Consider the following 18,986-nt stretch of genomic DNA (forward strand, 5'->3'; position numbering starts at 1 on the left):
CATTTTCTCTCTCACCTGCTCCCTTTTCTTCTGCCTTTGCTGTCCTCCATTTCCTCTACCGCTGACTCCTTCCTTCTCTCAGAGCTATAAGAAAGCCATAGATGAGGTTAGTGTCACATTTCCTCTTCATTTCTGTCTCTCTCTGGCACTACTCAGGCTGCTAGGTGGAATGCCACCGCATTTGAAGATCGAAAGGGGGGCGAGTCTTGTTTCCTTCTTACATGGTCAGATGCTCAGACAGAAGTGAAGTAGTTTTGGTTTTGATCCAGCGTACATACAGTATGAACCATGTTATTTGCTAGCCTTTTAACTTACTGTACTTGCCTGCACAGCCATTTTCTCAGAAAGTGTGGCATGAGAAGGCCACGAGTGTCCCTTTTAAGTGTGGCCAACAGTAGTTATCCGTTCTTCAAAAAAAAACTGTCTAAAATACTGTATATACTGTACATTGTGCTTACCATCTGTACAAGCATAGTAACAGGTCTTTTCATGTTCAGAATTTTTTTCACTATAGTTCTCTTTTCAGAATTTAACCAATTGACAACTATTTTAGCTGAGCATATAGTTTCAGCGTTTTATGAAACGTCTGAAGTCTTTGAAAAATGCTTCCAGCTGGAAGGCTGTCCTTTCCGAAGACAGTCCCTCGGGTGAACTCTAAAGCCCCTCAGCATTACAGAAAAAGAGTGGAGTTTTATAGTTTTTTCAATGGGGTTTCTTTCTCCCTGACTCCCTCCCACCCGATGACTGTGCTGGTCACTAGGAGGAGATGGTAAGACTGGTGCTCGGAGAGAGTATGATCTCCCCCTTGCATGCTGTGTGATAGAATGAGTCGCCCCTGCAGAAGAGCCCCTCCCGTCAGAGGCTTGGTGCCTGCAGTATTCTCTTGTGCTCCTGCTCTTGTGCCCTTTGTGCTCTGCGGTGCATGATAAACATGAACTCCCCTCTCCTGGGAAAAAAAGTACTGATTCTCATGAAGAAAAACACTTTATTACAAAGAGGAAGAAAAATCTGGGCCTTGCATAAGCAGTTAGTTCACTGAATCATCACTGGTCATGAAAGATGGTGTGAACCTCTTTAGGAGGAACTTATTGACAGTGATTTCTCTCTATGATATTGGTGGTACACAGTAAGGAGAAAGCAAGTAGAATAATCTAGTTTTTTCTGGACCTTTATACTACAACCGTGGACTGAATCTTCTGGGTAACATGGTGCTGGCTGTCATTTAACCGTATACTCATCCTTATTTCTTATGTATTATTATTATTACGCATCAGGCATTGTAATTGCATGTCATATATTTGACTGTATCCCATACGTCATTAATTTGTTGTTCTCAAGTCAAGGCAAATATAGGACTCCACCAACATTTCAATGTCCTTAATCTGTTTTAATGGAAACTTCATTTTGCACCTCATATAAAATCCCATACGAAGAATATTAAATAAAATAAAAAACAGAAATGCACAATCCACATAGCTGTGTTCTATTAAGACCTAGGAAATTGTAGTCTTCCTCTTAATGAATTTAATCAAATGAAAACTATTGTTTGAAGGAAATAGTAAGCTTGAGGCAAAATAAAGGCTAAAAACGTGAGAAAATTAATGAGGATTTTTTCATTAGTTTTCACTAATGGTGTCTTTTACTTTCCCTGAAACATCTGACAGACTTAAGTTGTTACTTAAGTAATAATTAATTTGACCTCAAATTAATTACTGCCTGTACTGAGTTGTATTGTATTGATCTTTATTCTCCTTTATCAAAACTTTAATCCCCTTGGTGTCTTTTCCCAAACTCTATGTTCCCCAAAAGACACTCTGCATTGCACACAACTTATAAGTCAACGACTGTTCAGTGTGCCCAGTCCGACCAATGTAAGAAACGCATGTGGATGTACGTTGACCACATCTAACGTCCTCCCTCAGGCCTTCTCCTCCTTTTCCTCGCAGGACCTGACTGCCCTGGCTAAGGAGCTGCGGGAGTTGCGCATTGACGAGACAAACCGCCCGCCCATCAAAGTGACCGATTACTCCTCCTCCAGCGAGGAATCGGAGAGCAGCGAGGAAGAGGATGCTGACAATGAGACTCACGATGGCACTGTTCCGGTCAGCGACATTCCCCGGATAATGTAAGAGCTCACTGGAATTGGATTTGCAAATGGAAAATGACATGAATGTTCTTTAGTGTCTTTAGTCGAGGTGAGTCTTCTTTTAAGGCTTCACTTTGCCCTTCCTAGGCCTCTAGGGCTTTGGAACCAGTGCAGGACCTCTGTCTGTTCTATCCGCTGGGTGCAGCCAAGACTCAGCCTGGGTTCAGGGCTTACCTCACACACCAGCATTTTCACAGAGCTCAATTACAGGACGCCCTGCAATTGTGTAAGGGGGACCTACACACGTGGAGTAACAGGCCTCCTCCATACAAATGGACAAATGTGGCTGAAGTCTGTCTTTCTCCCTGAACAGGCCGTCTGCAGTGCACAGCAGCAGTGACTCGTATATGATGGGAAGCCATGAAGATCCTCATGGAGACAACTACGGCAACGGCTCCAAGGATGACACCTTGATGATGAGAGAGGTAAGAGCATCCACAAGGCCGGCGCTGTTTCTGCCACGGGAGCTGCAGGTAATAGACATTCAGCTGGATCGGGGCTTGGAGCACGGCCCCAGCCTCCTTAGAGTCACATCCGCAATGCAAGTAGCCTGATAATAACTGCCTGCTGCGTAAATAAAAGATGTGCCTCGGGCTGGTAATGTAAAGACACATGGCACGTTTTAGGATTCATTGCCCTCGGTGAGTGGTAAGAGTCCTGCCAGATGAACAACTTGTTCTCATTGTGTTATCTTACCATCGGTGTTTTTCTTCAGTGGAGAAAAAAAAATCACCGTGGAAGATATAATCACAAGCTTCTTTTGTTAATTGCAGCAGTTTGAGCAGGTTTGGCCCCATACACAATCCCTAATTCCATCTCTCTTGCAATTTTTTAAAAAAAAAGTTAATTGCAGCACTTTCTCCATGTTAACCTGAATAATTCATTTACAGAGGTCATTAAATCAGCCAGCCCCACAGAGAAAGAATATTCCAAACATGTTAGTAAGTTTGACCTAATACAGGGTCCTGTAGTGCTGAATGCCCACAGTACAGTTAGGATTTCTGGACACGTGGATTGAGCCATCAAGACTACTGTAAGTAGTACTATAACTATATGTGCAACTGTCTTTTAACTCTAATAATGGGTATGAAATTGTACTTATGAATTCAGTCTTTTCAAAATGTATTGAATAGTTGCTTCATCCTGGTGTGGTGAAGATTAAAAGACTTTAAACAGGAAGTGCCAGTAACGTGTGCCTTCAAATTTTGCCTGTGACTAACAAGAAAAAAAGAGAATCATTGCCTTAATTGTGGAGATTCCTTCATAAATGTTCATGTAATTTAAATTCAGGATTTTATGGAATCAGGATGGAAAAGTAGGAAATTCTGTGCAAAACAAAAACAAAGCAGCTGAAAAGAACTTTCTATTTTAGGCCCAAGCAAGAAATGTTTTGGGGAGGAAATTTTTTGAAAATGTCTCGTGTGGCAATTCTGGTCAAGTGAAATCAAAGAAAGGTTATGAAATGTAGTAGATTTCTGTGTAGATGAGTTATAAATCAAAATAACCAAGTTATTTCAAGTCGTCATTTATGTATATACAGAACAGTACTCTGTTGTGTTCTATATCTGCTAAAAGAAATAGCTTTCAAACCTTTAAATCAATCCATCTTTTGGTCTCTTTGTGAGACTCACTCATTTTCTTGCACTAGCTGAGGTTAAAGGGCTTGTAAATTATTCTGCGTTTTGTGTGCTTTGCTGTTTTTTTTGAGTTTTCATGCATCTCTTCCCATTATTTCTGTGAACCCCTTTCTGCACATGCTCACAGTGATGTATGAAAACCGCATTTTACCATTGGTATACAGCTACCAGTTGAATTCTCCATGACATTTCTTGTCAGGCAGTACTGTAACGCTTTTGCATATGAATTAATTCAGTTTGTTGGTCAACACAAGTCTTGTGGGAACTCACTTTGTGACCCTCATTAAGAAGCTAGGGTAGAAAAGCAGGGGGGGTATCCTCTGTGAGCATGCTCATTAGGACTGGCTCCCCGGCCCGCTTTGTCCCACCTGCTTCCTCTAATATGTCCGTCTCGCCATCACAGAGCTTGCCTGCGAGGTTCTGCATGGCCGGGGTAGGGTGTGCTGGATCTTGGTGTAGAATAGCGCTTTCCTGTATTCTTTCTGCAGACGTTGGGCGATAGAAAACGTTCTGGCCATACCGATAGCAATGGCTTTGCGGGCCACATCAATCTGCCCGATCTGGTGCAGCAAAGCCACTCCCCCTCGGGTACGCCCTCCGAGGCCCTGGGACGGGTTTCAAGTCTGCATGCACAAGATCTGGATTCCATCGCAGAAGTAGGTGATGGTAAAGCCGTCTGACAGAACCCCCTTCCATCTTCTCCTGTCTTCTTTGTCGTGACTGTGGGGTGATTTGTTTTTGTTTTTTCTGCGTTTTGCTTCTTGCATTTGGGTGTTGGTTTACATATTGGTGTTTTTGGTTTGTTTGTTTTTTTTATAGCCCCAGCGAGCTAGAGCAAAAATCTTTTGTTTTTTTTAAAGCTTTCAACTTCCTTAACTCTCTGTGGTCCAATTTCATGATGTTGTGTTACATACTGCTATTTACCTTGTACGTCAAGAGTGCATACAGTGGTGTGAAAAAGTGTTTGCCCCCTTCCTGATTTCTTTTTTTTTGCATGTTTGTCACACTGAAATGTTTCAGATCATCAAACAAATTGAAATATTAGACAAAGATAACACAAGTAAACACAAAATGCAGTTTTTAAATGAAGGTTTTTATTATTAAGGGGGAAAAAAAAATCCAAACCTACATGGCCCTGTGTGAAAAAGTGATTGCCCCCCCTGTTAAAACATAAATCAACTGTGGTTTATCACATCTTTGGAAAGCTGAGTTCAATTTCTCTAGCCACACCCAGGCCTGATTACTGCCACACCTGTTCTCAATCAAGAAATCACTTAAATAGGACCTGCCTGACAAAGTGAAGTAAACCAAAAGATCCTCAAAAGCTAGACATCATGCTGCGATCCAAAGAAATTCAGGAACAAATGAGAAACAGAGTAATTGAGATTTATCAGTCTGGAAAAGGTTATAAAGCCATTTCTAAAGCTTTGGGACTCCAGCGAACCACAGTGAGAGCCATTATCCACAAATGGCAAAAACATGGAACAGTGGTGAACCTTCCCAGGAGTGGCCGGCCGACCAAAATTACCCCAAGAGCGCAGCGACGACTCATCCAAGAGGTCACAAAAAACCCCACAACAACATCCAAAGAACTGCAGGCTTCACTTGCCTCAGTTAAGGTCAGTGTTCATGACTCCACCATAAGATAGAGACTGGGCAAAAATGGCCTGCATGGCAGAGTTCCAAGACGAAAACCACTGCTGAGCAAAAAGAACATAAAGGCTCATCTCAGTTTTGCCAGAAAACAACTTGATGATCCCCAAGACTTTTGGGAAAATACTCTGTGGACTGACGAGACAAAAGTTGAACTTTTTGGAAGGTGTGTGTCCCATTACATCTGGTGTAAAAGTAACACAGCATTTCAGAAAAGGAACATCATACCAACAGTAAAATATGGTGGTGGTAGTGTGATGGTCTGGGGCTGTTTTGCTGCTTCAGGACCTGGAAGACTTGCTGTGGTAAATGGAACCATGAATTCTGCTGTCTACCAAAAAATCCTGAAGGAGAATGTCCAGCCATCTGTTCGTGACCTCAAGCTGAAGCGCACTTGGGTTCTGCAGCAGGACAATGATCCAAAACACACCAGCAAGTCCACCTCTGAATGGCTTAAGAAAAACAAAATGAAGACTTTGGAGTGGCCTAGTCTAAGTCCTGACCTGAATCCGATTGAGATGTTGTGGCATGACCTTAAAAAAGCAGTTAAGGCTCGAAAACCCTCCAATGTGGCTGAATTACAACAATTCTGCAAAGATGAGTGGGCCAAAATTCCTCCACAGCGCTGTAAAAGACTCATTGCCAGTTATCGCAAACGCTTGATTGCAGTTGTTGCTGCTAAGGGTGGCCCAACCAGTTATTAGGTTTAGGGGGCAATCACTTTTTCACACAGGGCCATGTAGGTTTGGATTTTTTTTCCCCTTAATAATAAAAACCTTCATTTAAAAACTGCATTTTGTGTTTACTTGTGTTATCTTTGTCTAATATTTCAATTTGTTTGATGATCTGAAACATTTCAGTGTGACAAACATGCCAAAAAAATAAGAAATCAGGAAGGGGGCAAACACTTTTTCACACCACTGTATATATATATGGCGAATTAATCATATTAAGCTATTTCCCTGTTGTCTGGATGAACTGTATCTTGGGCAAGGAGCCACATAGATCTACAAGTACTGACAGCGTCCTTTCTTTTCAGTCTCTTCATTACATTGTCCAGTATTTTAAAAAAAAAGAGGGTTTTTCCAGGAGCAGGGTTGGAAAGACGGTTGAAAAGATTTTGGATTGTAATCCTGATTTTAAAAAACTAAATGAGGGTCGAGGAAGAAAATGTCTTAACCCCAGACACACTGTGTTTGACAGTATGGACTCGGGAGTGGGTCGAAAGCCTCGTTTACCCCGTTTGTGGACCCGCGGGTTTATCAGACATCTCCCACCGATGATGACGACGAGAATTCGGCAGCAGGTAAGTCTGCGCCGGACAGAAACCAGGGACGGCGAATGCACAAATTAGCATGGAGCTGTTCCGTCACCCGCCACAGAGGAACAGACAACATTCCAGTTAATAGCAATTTGATCTGTTTCAGATTTTAAAATATGCTTTTGGCTTTTGAACAAATGGTGCTGTTGAAGTGGAAAACCAGCATGTCTAAGCAGAAGTGACATCAGAAAGGAAGTGTAGTTGTCTCTCATGTTAGATGTAACAGCTTGTAGAAGCCTTATCTTTTATCCTTGAGCAATCATATCAATGTTTGAAGACCTATGCCCTGGAAGAATATTGACTATTTGTTCAGGTTTTATCTTACATAACGCTTGTGTATTAGTTTGTCGGGAATAATGTGTAGTTACTTGAATATGTGTAGTTCTCCTGGAATTAGCTCTGTAATTGTGTACTATGAACTTGACAGCTCTGTTTGCCAACGAGCTGCTCCGACAGGAGCAGGCCAAGCTGAATGAAGCTCGGAAGATCTCGGTGGTGAATGTGAACCCCACCAACATTCGGCCGCACAGCGACACCCCAGAGATCCGGAAGTACAAGAAGCGTTTCAGCTCGGAGATCCTGTGTGCAGCTCTGTGGGGTGAGTTTAGCTACTGGACCACCAGGCTCAGATTTGCTTGATAGCACCCAGTCATGTGTGAGAAAAGGTGAATCGCTTCAATAAGCGTTTCAGTTTTCAATCGGTGTGAAATTTGGAGAAGCCGTCTTTTAAATAAAAGCTGGGAATGTTTTCAGGAAGAAAAGTTTACCTTGCAAAAAAAGTCCATTCGCAGTAGAAAGTAGCCAAATAATCTTCTTTTTATGTACTACAATTTTGTTTAATCGGTTTCAATATATTGGTTCTATTTGGAAAGTGTATCTTCTTGTTAGAAAGTAAGACTTGAGCTTCAGTGAGAAAACCCAAAAAATATGCTGCTTTTTCCCTAATTTTATTAACACTTGTGGCTTGTTCCAAGCACCTATGTTGTTTCATCTTTTAAAATGTGTGACTAGAAGCCTGGCTCTGGAGATTGCCATGTTTACGAAACAGCATGGTTGCTGTTCCTCAGTGGCTGCCCATAGTGCCCTCTGGTGGGAGCGTTCTGTAGCAGCATGTGTTTGTTTGTCTCAGGGGTGAACCTGCTAGTGGGCACTGAGAACGGACTGATGCTGCTGGACAGGAGTGGACAGGGAAAGGTCTACAGCCTTATCAACAGGAGGCGCTTTCAGCAGATGGATGTTTTGGAGGGGCTCAATGTCCTGGTGACTATATCTGGTATGCTAATAGTCTGCATTAAAATCCAATTAAACCCTCCCTCAGGCTTCTTAGTTTGCCCTTTATTCAGATTAGTTATAACTATTAAAGACAGCAGTCTCTAGTATGACAACACACTTAGAGTTGTATGTTTTCATTGTTGCGTGATAAAAGAGGAACATGAAAAGATTACTGATTAGTCTTGTATTATAATAACGAGTGTAAGATTGTGCTAATGTGATTTTTGTATTTGGTGTTAGTTATGTATTTGATGATTTTTAACGTTTTTTTTTGGAAATGGTGAATTCCACTCTGAATTCTAAAAGCAGATGCACACCATTGACCGCTAATATGCAGTACTGTTCTTCATAGGAAAGAAGAACAAGTTGAGGGTGTATTACCTGTCATGGCTCAGGAACCGGATTTTGCACAATGACCCGGAAGTGGAAAAGAAGCAGGGCTGGATCACCGTGGGGGAGCTGGAGGGCTGTGTCCACTACAAAGTCGGTACGTCCAGTGAGCTACGCATTGTCAACAATAAAATCCAACAAGGACTAATAGAGTAACAGGAACAAAGACTGTTTTTTTTCTCTATAATCCAAGAGCTGGATGATAGGGTTTTGTTATAGCTGACAGATCTTCAGAAATACCACTATCTCGTGCCAGCTAGTATTGGTGCTGCCTTGTTTAAAGACTGAAATGCAGAAGCTGTTGTCCTGCAAATCCAAGAGCTGCTTTTGAAGTAACTTGTCTGTTGACTCTTTATTCCAGTAAAATACGAAAGAATCAAGTTCTTGGTGATTGCTCTGAAGAACTCTGTGGAGATTTATGCTTGGGCTCCGAAACCCTACCATAAATTCATGGCTTTCAAGGTATGAACACATTTACAGTACCCTGCAGCCTGTATGGTTCCCCAGATCCCTTCTGAGAAACTCTCCATCAAAGGGCAGCGTAATAGAGAAAATAAAATACGTTGGCAGTTTTGTACTTTGTTAATACATGATGAGCAGCAAGAGTCTTAAGTGAAATAATAGAAATCTGTTCTGATTTGGGTGTTGTGCAGTATTTGTCATATTAATAGAGTTCCCAGATAGTGTAAGATACTTCTTACTAGCATACTGGTAATATGAAAACCATAAGACATTGTCATTCAGTGCTTGTATATTTATCAAATAAAAATGTGAACATACAGCGCATGTTTCTGAATGCACCATGTCAACTCATTTACACATTCTGAACATCTAGTTTTAACTGGGCCTTCTGGTTTTTAATTAAGCTTCCACAAAAAAACTTAGCGAAAACAGTCAGCAGATTTTTTATTTTCAGCGCTGCCATTCTGTGTCATAAGCAACTCGTTTTCTTTTGCTCTCTAGTGAGTACACGTTTTTCATCTGACTGAATGTGGCAGAGCTATTAAAAGGTATTGTTGCTGAGGGCAAACTAAAAGTGAGGAGACAGACCTGCTCTTTGGCACTTCAGGATATGTTTTGGAAGTGGCCTTCATGTGACTTGATAGCTCACGCTGTCAGTGTTTCTTTCAAGTCTTTTACAGACCTGCAACACAAGCCCCAACTTGTTGACTTAACCGTTGAAGAAGGGCAGCGGTTAAAGGTTATCTATGGGTCCAGCGTTGGTTTTCACGTGATTGATGTGGATTCAGGGAATCCCTATGATGTCTACATCCCATCCCATGTAAGTTAAGATGACGGAACGGATCACTATACCATAATATGGTCCAAGTGTTTTAAAGTAGAGTCAGCAAAGGTAATCTTTCTGAATTTCTTTGGCTGCTTTGGATGTTTTATTCACAAGTGTTACAGCTGTGTTGTCAGCGCATTAACAGTGTCATACTTCCATGAGAAGAACATAAAAGTAGATTTCTGCTTTACAGTTCTAAACTTAGAAAACGGACAAAAAGAAATACAAGAGCAGATGTCATGTACATGTTTCTCCCCGATCTACGACCTTTGACAAACCTAAATCAAAATTTTTGACAGCAAAACAAAGCAACCGGAAAGTTCACTCTTCAGGCATCTGTGTGGTTTCCAAACGTACATTGTCGTGGGCTTTTGAGTGGGAGATCATATTGTTGCAGCAGTTTCTCCACAGCAGCGGCAGCTCTGGCCTAGGGGTTGGTGTACCAGTGACACCTGGTTTCTGTTGTGCATCGAGATCTGTTCTACAGAGGCTTATCTGCAATGTTCCCTCCCCCAGATTCAGAGCAGTATCACTCCACATGCCATTGTGATCCTTCCCAAGACAGACGGAATGGAGATGCTTCTGTGTTATGAAGATGAGGGGGTCTATGTGAACACTTACGGCAGAATCACAAAAGACGTGGTGCTACAATGGGGAGAGATGCCCACCTCTGTTGGTAGGTTTAATAAGCTCATTCTGCTTTCAGCCGGTTGGCTTTCTGAATCAACCGGTAGGTGCAATTCTTTATCCTCAGACAGACACCCCAAGGTACATTGGGGGTGCTTAAAGCCTTCCGGTTTGGAGTCAGACCAATTAAAAGGTGAATATCACCGCCACCACCCACCCTAGCCCATAGGCTTTTTGTTATTGTCCTTTATTTTATTTCTGTTTGTTTGATTGTTGATTTTATTTTTTTGCTTTCAAAACTTTGGTTCAACAGAATAATAAGATAATTAAACTCCACTCCAGCCTCCCATAGTAGAAGTAAATAATTGTTTTTTTGTTTTACAATGTTTTTTTTTCTTGCTTCAGGATGAAGATCTCTTGCTTGAAGAGTCTAGTGGTCACAAATCCAGGCTTTCCTGTCTTGCTTAACCGTTTTAACCATTACAATCCTATAATTGTTTTCTAAGTCCTTGAAGGAAGCTACCATTGTTTTCAGTAATTCAGTAATGAGGAGGCCCTGGCATTTTTGGTTCTTGCAGTTGGCCTTGCCTGTGTGGAGACTATAGAAAAAGTGTTTTGAGCCTTTGGAATCAGGAGGTTTACAAATTTTAATAGATTAGGAAAAAAATTAATTGCAGGTGGCATGGCCAACCTGAGGGTTCTGGGATTGATTTTGGTTGATTTTGCATGATCTCACTGGCTTTGTGTGGGTTTTTACCAGGTGCCTCTACTTTCCAAAGACATGTTGCTAGGTTTGACTGGCTACGTCTAAGCTGTCTTAGTCTGTAGCCCTGCTAGACTCTCAGTCCTGTCTTGTAGCCTATGCTTCTGGTAGAAGCTTATTACTGATACTGGATAGATGGAAAATGGATTTGTGGTTTTGTAAAAAAAAAATAAGTTTGCATCTTATTTTAGTGACAAATGGGTAAAGCAAAGTTAATATAGAGGAACTTGAAAGTTAGAAAAGGCAAGCAGGAATAAAATACTACAATGAATGGGATTGGTGCAGTAGTGCTCAGCATACATTTCAAACAAGCTCAGTAAATGAAAAGCTGATCTCTAAATGGAATTTTTAATGCATTTCTGTATTAATTACTACTATTTTTTCATGCCGACAATGTAGCTAGAGGCCTCGCTGATTTGTTTTTCAGTAGTTAGCTAGATACTAAGCAGGTGTTATGTGAAAGGCCAGCCCACTAGAGTGCTTAGCTGTGCTTCATTATGCAGCACTTTTGTTGACTTTGGTCGTTTCAAAAGAGAATTTTTAATTTTCAGCCCTGTTGGGGGGTTCAGCTAATGATGAGGCTCATTAATTATTAAATGGGAGCTGTCAGCTGCTTTTGATAGATTGTCCAGCGGATATCGTAAAACATCACAAGTCATTCTTCTTCCTTGCACTTGTGTCAGACCTTCAGTGTATTTTAACATTCTTTATTCAATTAATTCGGTGAATGATTTGCATCCAAATTCATCCTCTTTTGCATAAATAATTAAAGGTCTAAAAGTCCTGCAGAACTGTGTCAATAATTGAGTTTGCCTAAAACTGCAAGTAGGGTCAGTAGTCGTTGTGGTCATGAAATGGTTCAGCTCTAGCTACAGTACCTAGGTGTACTTCCTAGTTCATACTAATGGCCTCGCAGTGTAAATGAATGCTTTAAGATATCTATCTGCCAGCTTCCTGAAGACTTTAAAGTTTCCTGAGGGAAATTATGACACTCAATATTCAGCAGTAATGGCTTGAAATGAAGATTGATGCAGGGTCTGAACACATATCATGAGCAAAAATTTAGAATACAAGGGAAAGAAGTCAGGTTTAATTTATATTAGAATTCAACACTAGTTTTAATGAAGGAAAGCAAGTAAGAGGGTGCTATCTTTGTTTTTTGTCTTGTCTTTCAAACTTAATTGATCTTTTGTGTCTTTTTTTATTTTGTTACGTTTTATTCAGTCAGGTTAGGATTTCTAAGCTTTGCCCTTGCGTTCCAAGGTAGGGAATCCCAAAGGTGGCGAGTAGCCATAGCCCAGATGCTACCCCCTTATCCGAATAAGTTGTAAAGCCCATCCTTTTAATCTGAACCCGTATAGATTTAGCTTCTAATACAAAAAGTTTCAGTGCTTCTGACTTCACCCAGAATTAACTTGTACAATATTCTGTTACCATTTACTAGCATTTTAGTAAATAACACCTAACAGGGACGTAGTGGGTTTCTCTTTGGACCCAGATAATCTTGTGGACCTGAAAAAAACAGGTAATTATTTTTCTTATTACTATGTGACAGTACCTTGCAGTTGTTTGCCGGAAGTCTGCGCATCTCTCTTCTGAAGACACGGGTGGGCAAAAAAAGTTTCAGGTTCAACAAACAAGTTCCTAAACACACACTCAAAAGAACAGCTACAGAACGCGTGGGGAAACTTTTCTTTTTGGCATTAGAAACTGCTGCAATAATCACCTCCTTGTGCAGGTTGCTTTGCTGAGCCGAATCTTTGCGCTTCCTGGTTTTGAGTTTCTCTTGGACGTCAGAAGTCGTTGACGAGGGGCAGGTCCAGGCCAGCAGGCCTCTGAGTAAGGCCTCTCCTTCTTTCTTCCAGCCTACATCCATTCCAACCAGATCATGGGCTGGGGAGAGAAGGCCATTGAGATCCGCTCCGTGGAGACGGGACACCTCGACGGAGTTTTCATGCACAAGCGAGCTCAGCGATTGAAGTTCCTCTGCGAAAGAAACGACAAGGTAACGGGATGAACGCGTCTCTCTCACTTAGACAGCTAGGGTCCCAGGAGGGGTCCCAGAAAGGATTCGCTCGCGGTTTTTCAGTTATTCTCAAGGTCTTGGTAGTGGGACCTGCTACGGCGTATCTTTGCATATAACGAGGTTTTCTGCCAGAAACGGATGGTGGCGTTAATAACTGGGCACTTTTTCACATGAGATGGCAAATTTTTCATTATTGACATGGTAGAACACAATAATTCGTTATCTAATGCGAATCATTATTGTATATCAACACTGCTTATGAAATTATTTGTCTTTTCAAACACTTTATCGTTGTAAATGGTACCGCGGAGCAGTGAAATTTCATACATGTGTAGACATGGGCTTCATTTTCCTGATGACAACACCACTACACACCAGAGGGCACTAACTTTGTGTGACAAATATTTATGTCAGTGGTGGCCTGTCTACATGGAAGGAAGTGGTAATTAATATCACTAATAATTTCTCCACTTATGTAGTGCTTTTAATCTCTAAGGATTCCAAAGCACTTTAGGAGAGACACACTTCATCCACCACTGAAGTGCAGCAGCTACTTGGCTGGTGTTTGGCACTAATTATGAACTAGCAGCCTCAATACAAAGCAGATCAGGTGGAAAATCAAGACATTCCTACACTAATTCAGCTAAGGCAGAACTTCCAAATGGCCTGATTGTAGCAGGGCAGAGTACTAGGAAGCCAGGACACTTGGGTTAACGTTAACATCGCCTCATACAGTACAGTGCTACTAACAGGTCACCTACACTGCTTGCAACAACATCCTGATTTTCCTTGGTCTCCTATCCCCTTGTTAGACCCAGTCATGCTTGGCATCTGAAATCGGATGAGATTAGGCTACAATGTGGTAACAGTGCAGCTGCATGAAACTGTTCAGTTTCCACTGTCATTGCCCATGAGCACATGTTCCCTGCAGTTTTATTGCTCAGCAGTACACAATTTACAGTGTTGTTGGAATAGACACATTTTAAAAGTATTCTTTACTTTTGTGCACTCAGTTAACATTCTGGTACACCTCCGCTCTGCTTTGGTGTCCTTGGGGATGAAAAGCAAGAAACGGATCCTTTGCACACAATTCTAACTTCCTGCAACACTTCTTTTTTCTCGGCAGGTGTTCTTTGCCTCCGTTCGATCTGGGGGCAGCAGTCAAGTCTTCTTTATGACCCTCAATAGAAACTCTATGATGAACTGGTAACAGACGTTTTACTAGCATCCAAATGGTGAATTCTGATCGTCTCAGCATTACATTTGTAGACTTAAGGTAAATTTTAAATAATAAGTTAAAGGAGGAAAAAAAAAAGCAAGCGAACAAATGAACAACAAAAAGACTTTGGCCGTGAGTGTTGGATTCCTGCACCAGAAGGGAAGAAAGAAAACCCTTGTGTGGCGATTTCATGTTGGTGTTGCACCATCTTGAAGACTCGTGAAGGTGGAAGATGGCGTATTGCACCATGAACAACCTCCAAAGGGGAAAAGAGAACAGTAGTGCCTCTGTGTTGTGGCTGAGGGCATTACGGAGGTCTCCTGAAAAGATCTTTGTCAATCGCTTTGTACTTAATCATCCGTTTTTTTACCTTTCCCTTATTATATTTTTTGGGTGATTGAATGGGAGTTTGTGAGGGGACAGGGTTTTATTCTTTGGACCAGAGAGATTGCAGAAACGTCTGCCTGCTGGAGTTTAGACATGTTTAACACTCAACCTTTGCAAATATAACAAGACAAATATCTTCTTTTTTAAAAAAAAAGCAAAGTAGTGAAAAGTGTAAATGAAATGCTTCTGTGTCAGGATAAACAGTAAAGCCAGGCAGTTATCTCTTTTCTTTTTCCTGGTGTTTAACAAAGTGTGCTCTCCATATCGCAGAGTTGGTTAGGACTGTCCTTGCCAAATGTAGCTACCTCACTAGCTACTGAGGAGAGATAAAGCTCGGTGCACTTTGTCAGCATCTAATATGGGGTGCCATACCCACTGAACTGTTGAAATCAATAACTACCAGCTAGCAGCCCTGTGCACTCAGCAGAGCAGAGCCCCTACAACAGCGACAAAGGAGCTGAATACCCCATCAGAACAGACCTAATAAGAATTGCTTAATAGACCTAACTAAGGATTGCTTAAACAGCCAGCTAAGGGTGTCAGTGGGCTAAACTTCACATCATCTAGTTTTATAAGCAATCCTTTCTCAGCAAGAGGTACTGAAGTCACCAATAACCTTTGGCCAAAGGTTGGCACACATCACTGGCAGTGCCAAGCTCAGATGCTGAAAGCAAGCAGTCAAGCTGAGAAGAATGGCTGCCGTTCTGTGCAGGGTGCCTGTTCTTTGGTGCCAGCTGTAACCAAGTTTGCCACTTGGGAAGTTTTGAAACCCCCTAAGTGCACTCAGTGTACTGAGTGAAACTTATATTTTTATGGATCTGTAAATGTACATTCTGTGTTCTGGAGGGTATATGTTGCAATACATATTCCTGTTTCCAAACCGTTGCACTGAAACGGTGTTGGGAGAAATGTTCACATTTTTAAGCGTTTCATTTGTTTTCTGGACAAGTAGCTACAAGCATGGCTGCCTGCAAATTAAGGGTGTTGTTGCAAAAAATAAAAATATATGTGTGTTGCGCTTCCTCTTATTAACCTACCTCGTTTTTTTGGGGGGAGGGGGGTGTGATTGTTTTTTTATTTCTTCTCTGTTCTGTTTGACATTCTTAATTCACTGTGTTCACCACCTTGGAAATTAACGCCAAAATACTCAAAGATGTTACGTAAAAAGCCAGTATTCAGAGAAATTTTATAAATCATAGGGAAATAACTGCCAAATTGCTGCCAAATTTAAAATGCAAGGCTGTGACAAGGAGTGATATTGAAGTGATGGAATGATCATTTTTTTACGTAAGAGCCAAATCAAGATGAAAAAGGCAGGGCGAATTTCCCTTGACTTGTAAATGTCCGTCTTTCGACATTTAGAAAGACTGGAAACTGCTGTATCAGAGAAAATAACATTCTCTGAATCTACCTTTGTCTCTGTAATAAGCTATTCTGGTCATGGTGTGCTTTTTTTTCTTTTTTTTTCTAGCCTAGACTTAAGTTTGTTTTTTGTTACATGTCTGTGTAGGTTTTTGATCAAATGGGAATGTTCCTTTTCTTGGATTGGAGTGACTGTATTATTTTACTGCCTACAATATTGGTGGAGGAAATCTACAAGTCTTTATGTAAGGAGGTTTCCTCTGAAAGTGTGAGTGACTTCATACATTATCAGTCAGTGCAAACCGCAACAGAAAAAGCACTGAAATGCAGTCAATCCTGAACTCCCAAGCTCTATGTACATCTTTTGTATAGTTGAGTGTAAAAGTTCATTGTACAGTAGTTGTATGAATAACATTTATTTTTGTCTTCACATAACTTTTTTGGCACTCCTGCCATTAAGATGTCTAATTGTACATTGCATTGCATGATATTAAATGAGGGGTGTAACAGGCCATTTTGATAGACACTTGAAAACTTATTTTTTTGTTTTGCTTAATAGTTTTTTAGTTACTTAGTCATGAACACTGAATTTGATTTTCTCCTCTCTGGGATACAAACTTTATGTAAAACTACTGCAGACACATTTTCCCCAAAACAACAAAGATATACATATATTTCAAACTGGATTGATTTACTCAGTTGAAAAAGATTTTAACAGACGATGGACTGATTCCTCTTTTGTATGTTTTTCCAATTTTGACACACATTTTTGTTGTCACATATGAAATATTTGCAGTCTATTACATCAGTCAGTCCCTGAAAAAAACATGTTCTTTAACAGCAGGAATCGTTTTTAAAAGGGAACAGGATAATGCATTTGCCTTGTGCCTTGGAAACAAGCCAGAAAAGTAGCAACACACATGGCACTGGCACCCACTTTTCACAACTGAGATACCTGAATGTTCACGACCAGCCCTTTTCCACCTCAAGAGCTGTGCCATTGTCTTCGAAATAATTCTCCATTGTGCATTTACTGTATCAGTAGCCTAAGAATCTGGGAGAAGCTCTTTTCCCCTTGTGAATGGCCCTGTTAGAGCAGGTATGATTCAATGAGATAATCTCTTCTTATAAATTATGGGATATGTGATAATTTTTCTTGCTAACCACTCTAGGTAAAAATAAGTGTGTGTGTATATATTGAAATATACACACATTTATGTACAGGACATGCTTTTATTTTTTTGATCGGAAAATGTGTGCACTGTATTTTTTGAAACAAGAAATGTTTTCTTTTTTTCTGTGAATTGGTGGGTCTCCATTGATATGTGTAAGAACTTAACATAAAGAATGTTCAGATGGAGTAAAATGCTAGACTTTTTAAATATATTAGAACTGGTATTTTATTTTCATTTTATTTTGAAAAGGATGTTTTAGCATTATTTTCTTCATATCTGTATAATAGGAGGGGAAACTAGTTAGAAAGCTTTTTGATCTTGGGATTAATAGGTCACATGTAATGTTTGCACATCATAATGATTTATTTTTAAGAAGAGAATAAGTACTTTTAAAGGAAAATGACTCTTAGGGGTATTAGGTCTCGAACAGGGTTTTAGCAATAAGCTGTACTGCTGAATTGATTTTTTTTTCTGGAAATATTTTAGCGTGTTTACTTGTTCAGATCTGAAAGCTGGTGTAGAGAGAAAAGGAATACTCACTTTCTTCTTTTTTCTGATACAGATACCTAGACTGATTGGGGTTTTATGGGCTTGGACTGGAACACATTAAAAGACTTCCTTATTTACAGTTTGACTCTTCATCTGTGACTTCCCGAGTACTGTCACGAGTTTGTTTTAAAATGAAAAGCATTAGTAATGTCCTGTTTTTAAAAAAAAATAAATGAAATTAGCACCTGATTTTGGTTTGTCTTCATTCCTGAAAATGATTTTGCTTCAGGGTTGTGTCTTGGGCTGTTTTTGTCCACATACACAAAGTTATGTGCCGTTGCAAGTTTTGAATACCTGTTTTCTGTAACATATTTGAAAATTAGAGCACAAATGAGATCTGAGCAGGGCAGCACAGTGGTGCACTGTTTAACAGGGGCCCTGGGCTCTGTTCCTGGGGTGCTACTGTAGCAGTTAATGTTTTCCCCATGTTCGTGTGGGATTCCTATAGGTGCTCTGGTTTCCCTCCCACAGTCCAAAGGTTAAGTGATTTGGGGCAAAATTGGCCCTGGTGTGAGTGTGTGCCCTAAGATGGACTGGCATCGTGTTCCGGGCGTCTTCTGCCTTGCGCCAATTGCTTGCCAGTATGGGCTCCGGCTCCCCTAAGTATAGATAACATTTTACTGCACTTAATCCATCAGTGAAATCCACCAATCTTTATCTCATCACATTTTGATGTCGCACGGGTGCATTTGTCAGTTGTTTACAATACATGTATAGTATTTGGCGTGGAACAAGTAAAAGGTTTTATTCCACGCTGAAAAGAGAAGAAAGGAAACAACGTTTCGGCTGTGGAGCCTTCTTCGGGCGTGTATTTGGTATTTGTATAGTAATATGGGTATTAGTATGTGTAATTTCCTGTTTCTACTAATAATCGTTTTTAAAATGGCTCCATTAAGCATTTTCAGAAACAATACCATTTGCAAGCTGCACTTTTCCCATGAAGGCTGCACTGATAATGGTAGTGACTACATTTTGTCAATGGTAACAGTTATCACTTTCCAGAGTGTACGATATATGATAAAATCTGAGATTCTGTTAGCGATACATTAGGAATTTCAGGGTTCATAACCACTTAATGGAAGTAGAGGATATGATTCCTTATGTGTAATTAATTGACTAATCACCACAGTCCTTTATTTCCATACACGTACATACAAATGTACCTTAATTA

General features: G+C 40.6%; 1 protein-coding gene across 5 annotated transcripts in view; it reads left to right on the forward strand.

Moving 5' to 3' along the window:
- The window catches only part of LOC148836717 (traf2 and NCK-interacting protein kinase-like), a 119,296-nt gene extending 101,292 nt beyond the window's left edge, over window positions 1-18,004 (forward strand). For 2 of the 5 annotated variants that reach the window (XM_088912972.1, XM_088912975.1), the window contains 12 exons: window positions 1,947-2,125; window positions 2,460-2,571; window positions 4,272-4,439; window positions 6,640-6,742; window positions 7,185-7,355; window positions 7,887-8,030; window positions 8,382-8,516; window positions 8,781-8,881; window positions 9,552-9,701; window positions 10,224-10,383; window positions 12,963-13,102; window positions 14,250-18,004. In XM_088912972.1, the coding sequence (XP_088769098.1) occupies window positions 1,947-2,125; window positions 2,460-2,571; window positions 4,272-4,439; window positions 6,640-6,742; window positions 7,185-7,355; window positions 7,887-8,030; window positions 8,382-8,516; window positions 8,781-8,881; window positions 9,552-9,701; window positions 10,224-10,383; window positions 12,963-13,102; window positions 14,250-14,333 (1,647 nt within the window). In that variant the 3' untranslated portion in view covers window positions 14,334-18,004. Of the gene's footprint in view, window positions 1-82; window positions 107-1,946; window positions 2,126-2,459; window positions 2,572-4,271; window positions 4,440-6,639; window positions 6,743-7,184; window positions 7,356-7,886; window positions 8,031-8,381; window positions 8,517-8,780; window positions 8,882-9,551; window positions 9,702-10,223; window positions 10,384-12,962; window positions 13,103-14,249 lie in introns of all 5 variants that reach the window. The other 3 variants (XM_088912973.1, XM_088912976.1, XM_088912977.1) reach the window with 2 other exon arrangements.
- Window positions 18,005-18,986: the final 982 nt, after the last annotated feature.

Source organism: Atractosteus spatula, chromosome 4 (assembly GCF_055471065.1).
Source record: "Atractosteus spatula isolate fAtrSpa1 chromosome 4, fAtrSpa1.hap1, whole genome shotgun sequence".
Classification (NCBI taxonomy): Eukaryota; Metazoa; Chordata; class Actinopteri; order Semionotiformes; family Lepisosteidae; genus Atractosteus; species Atractosteus spatula.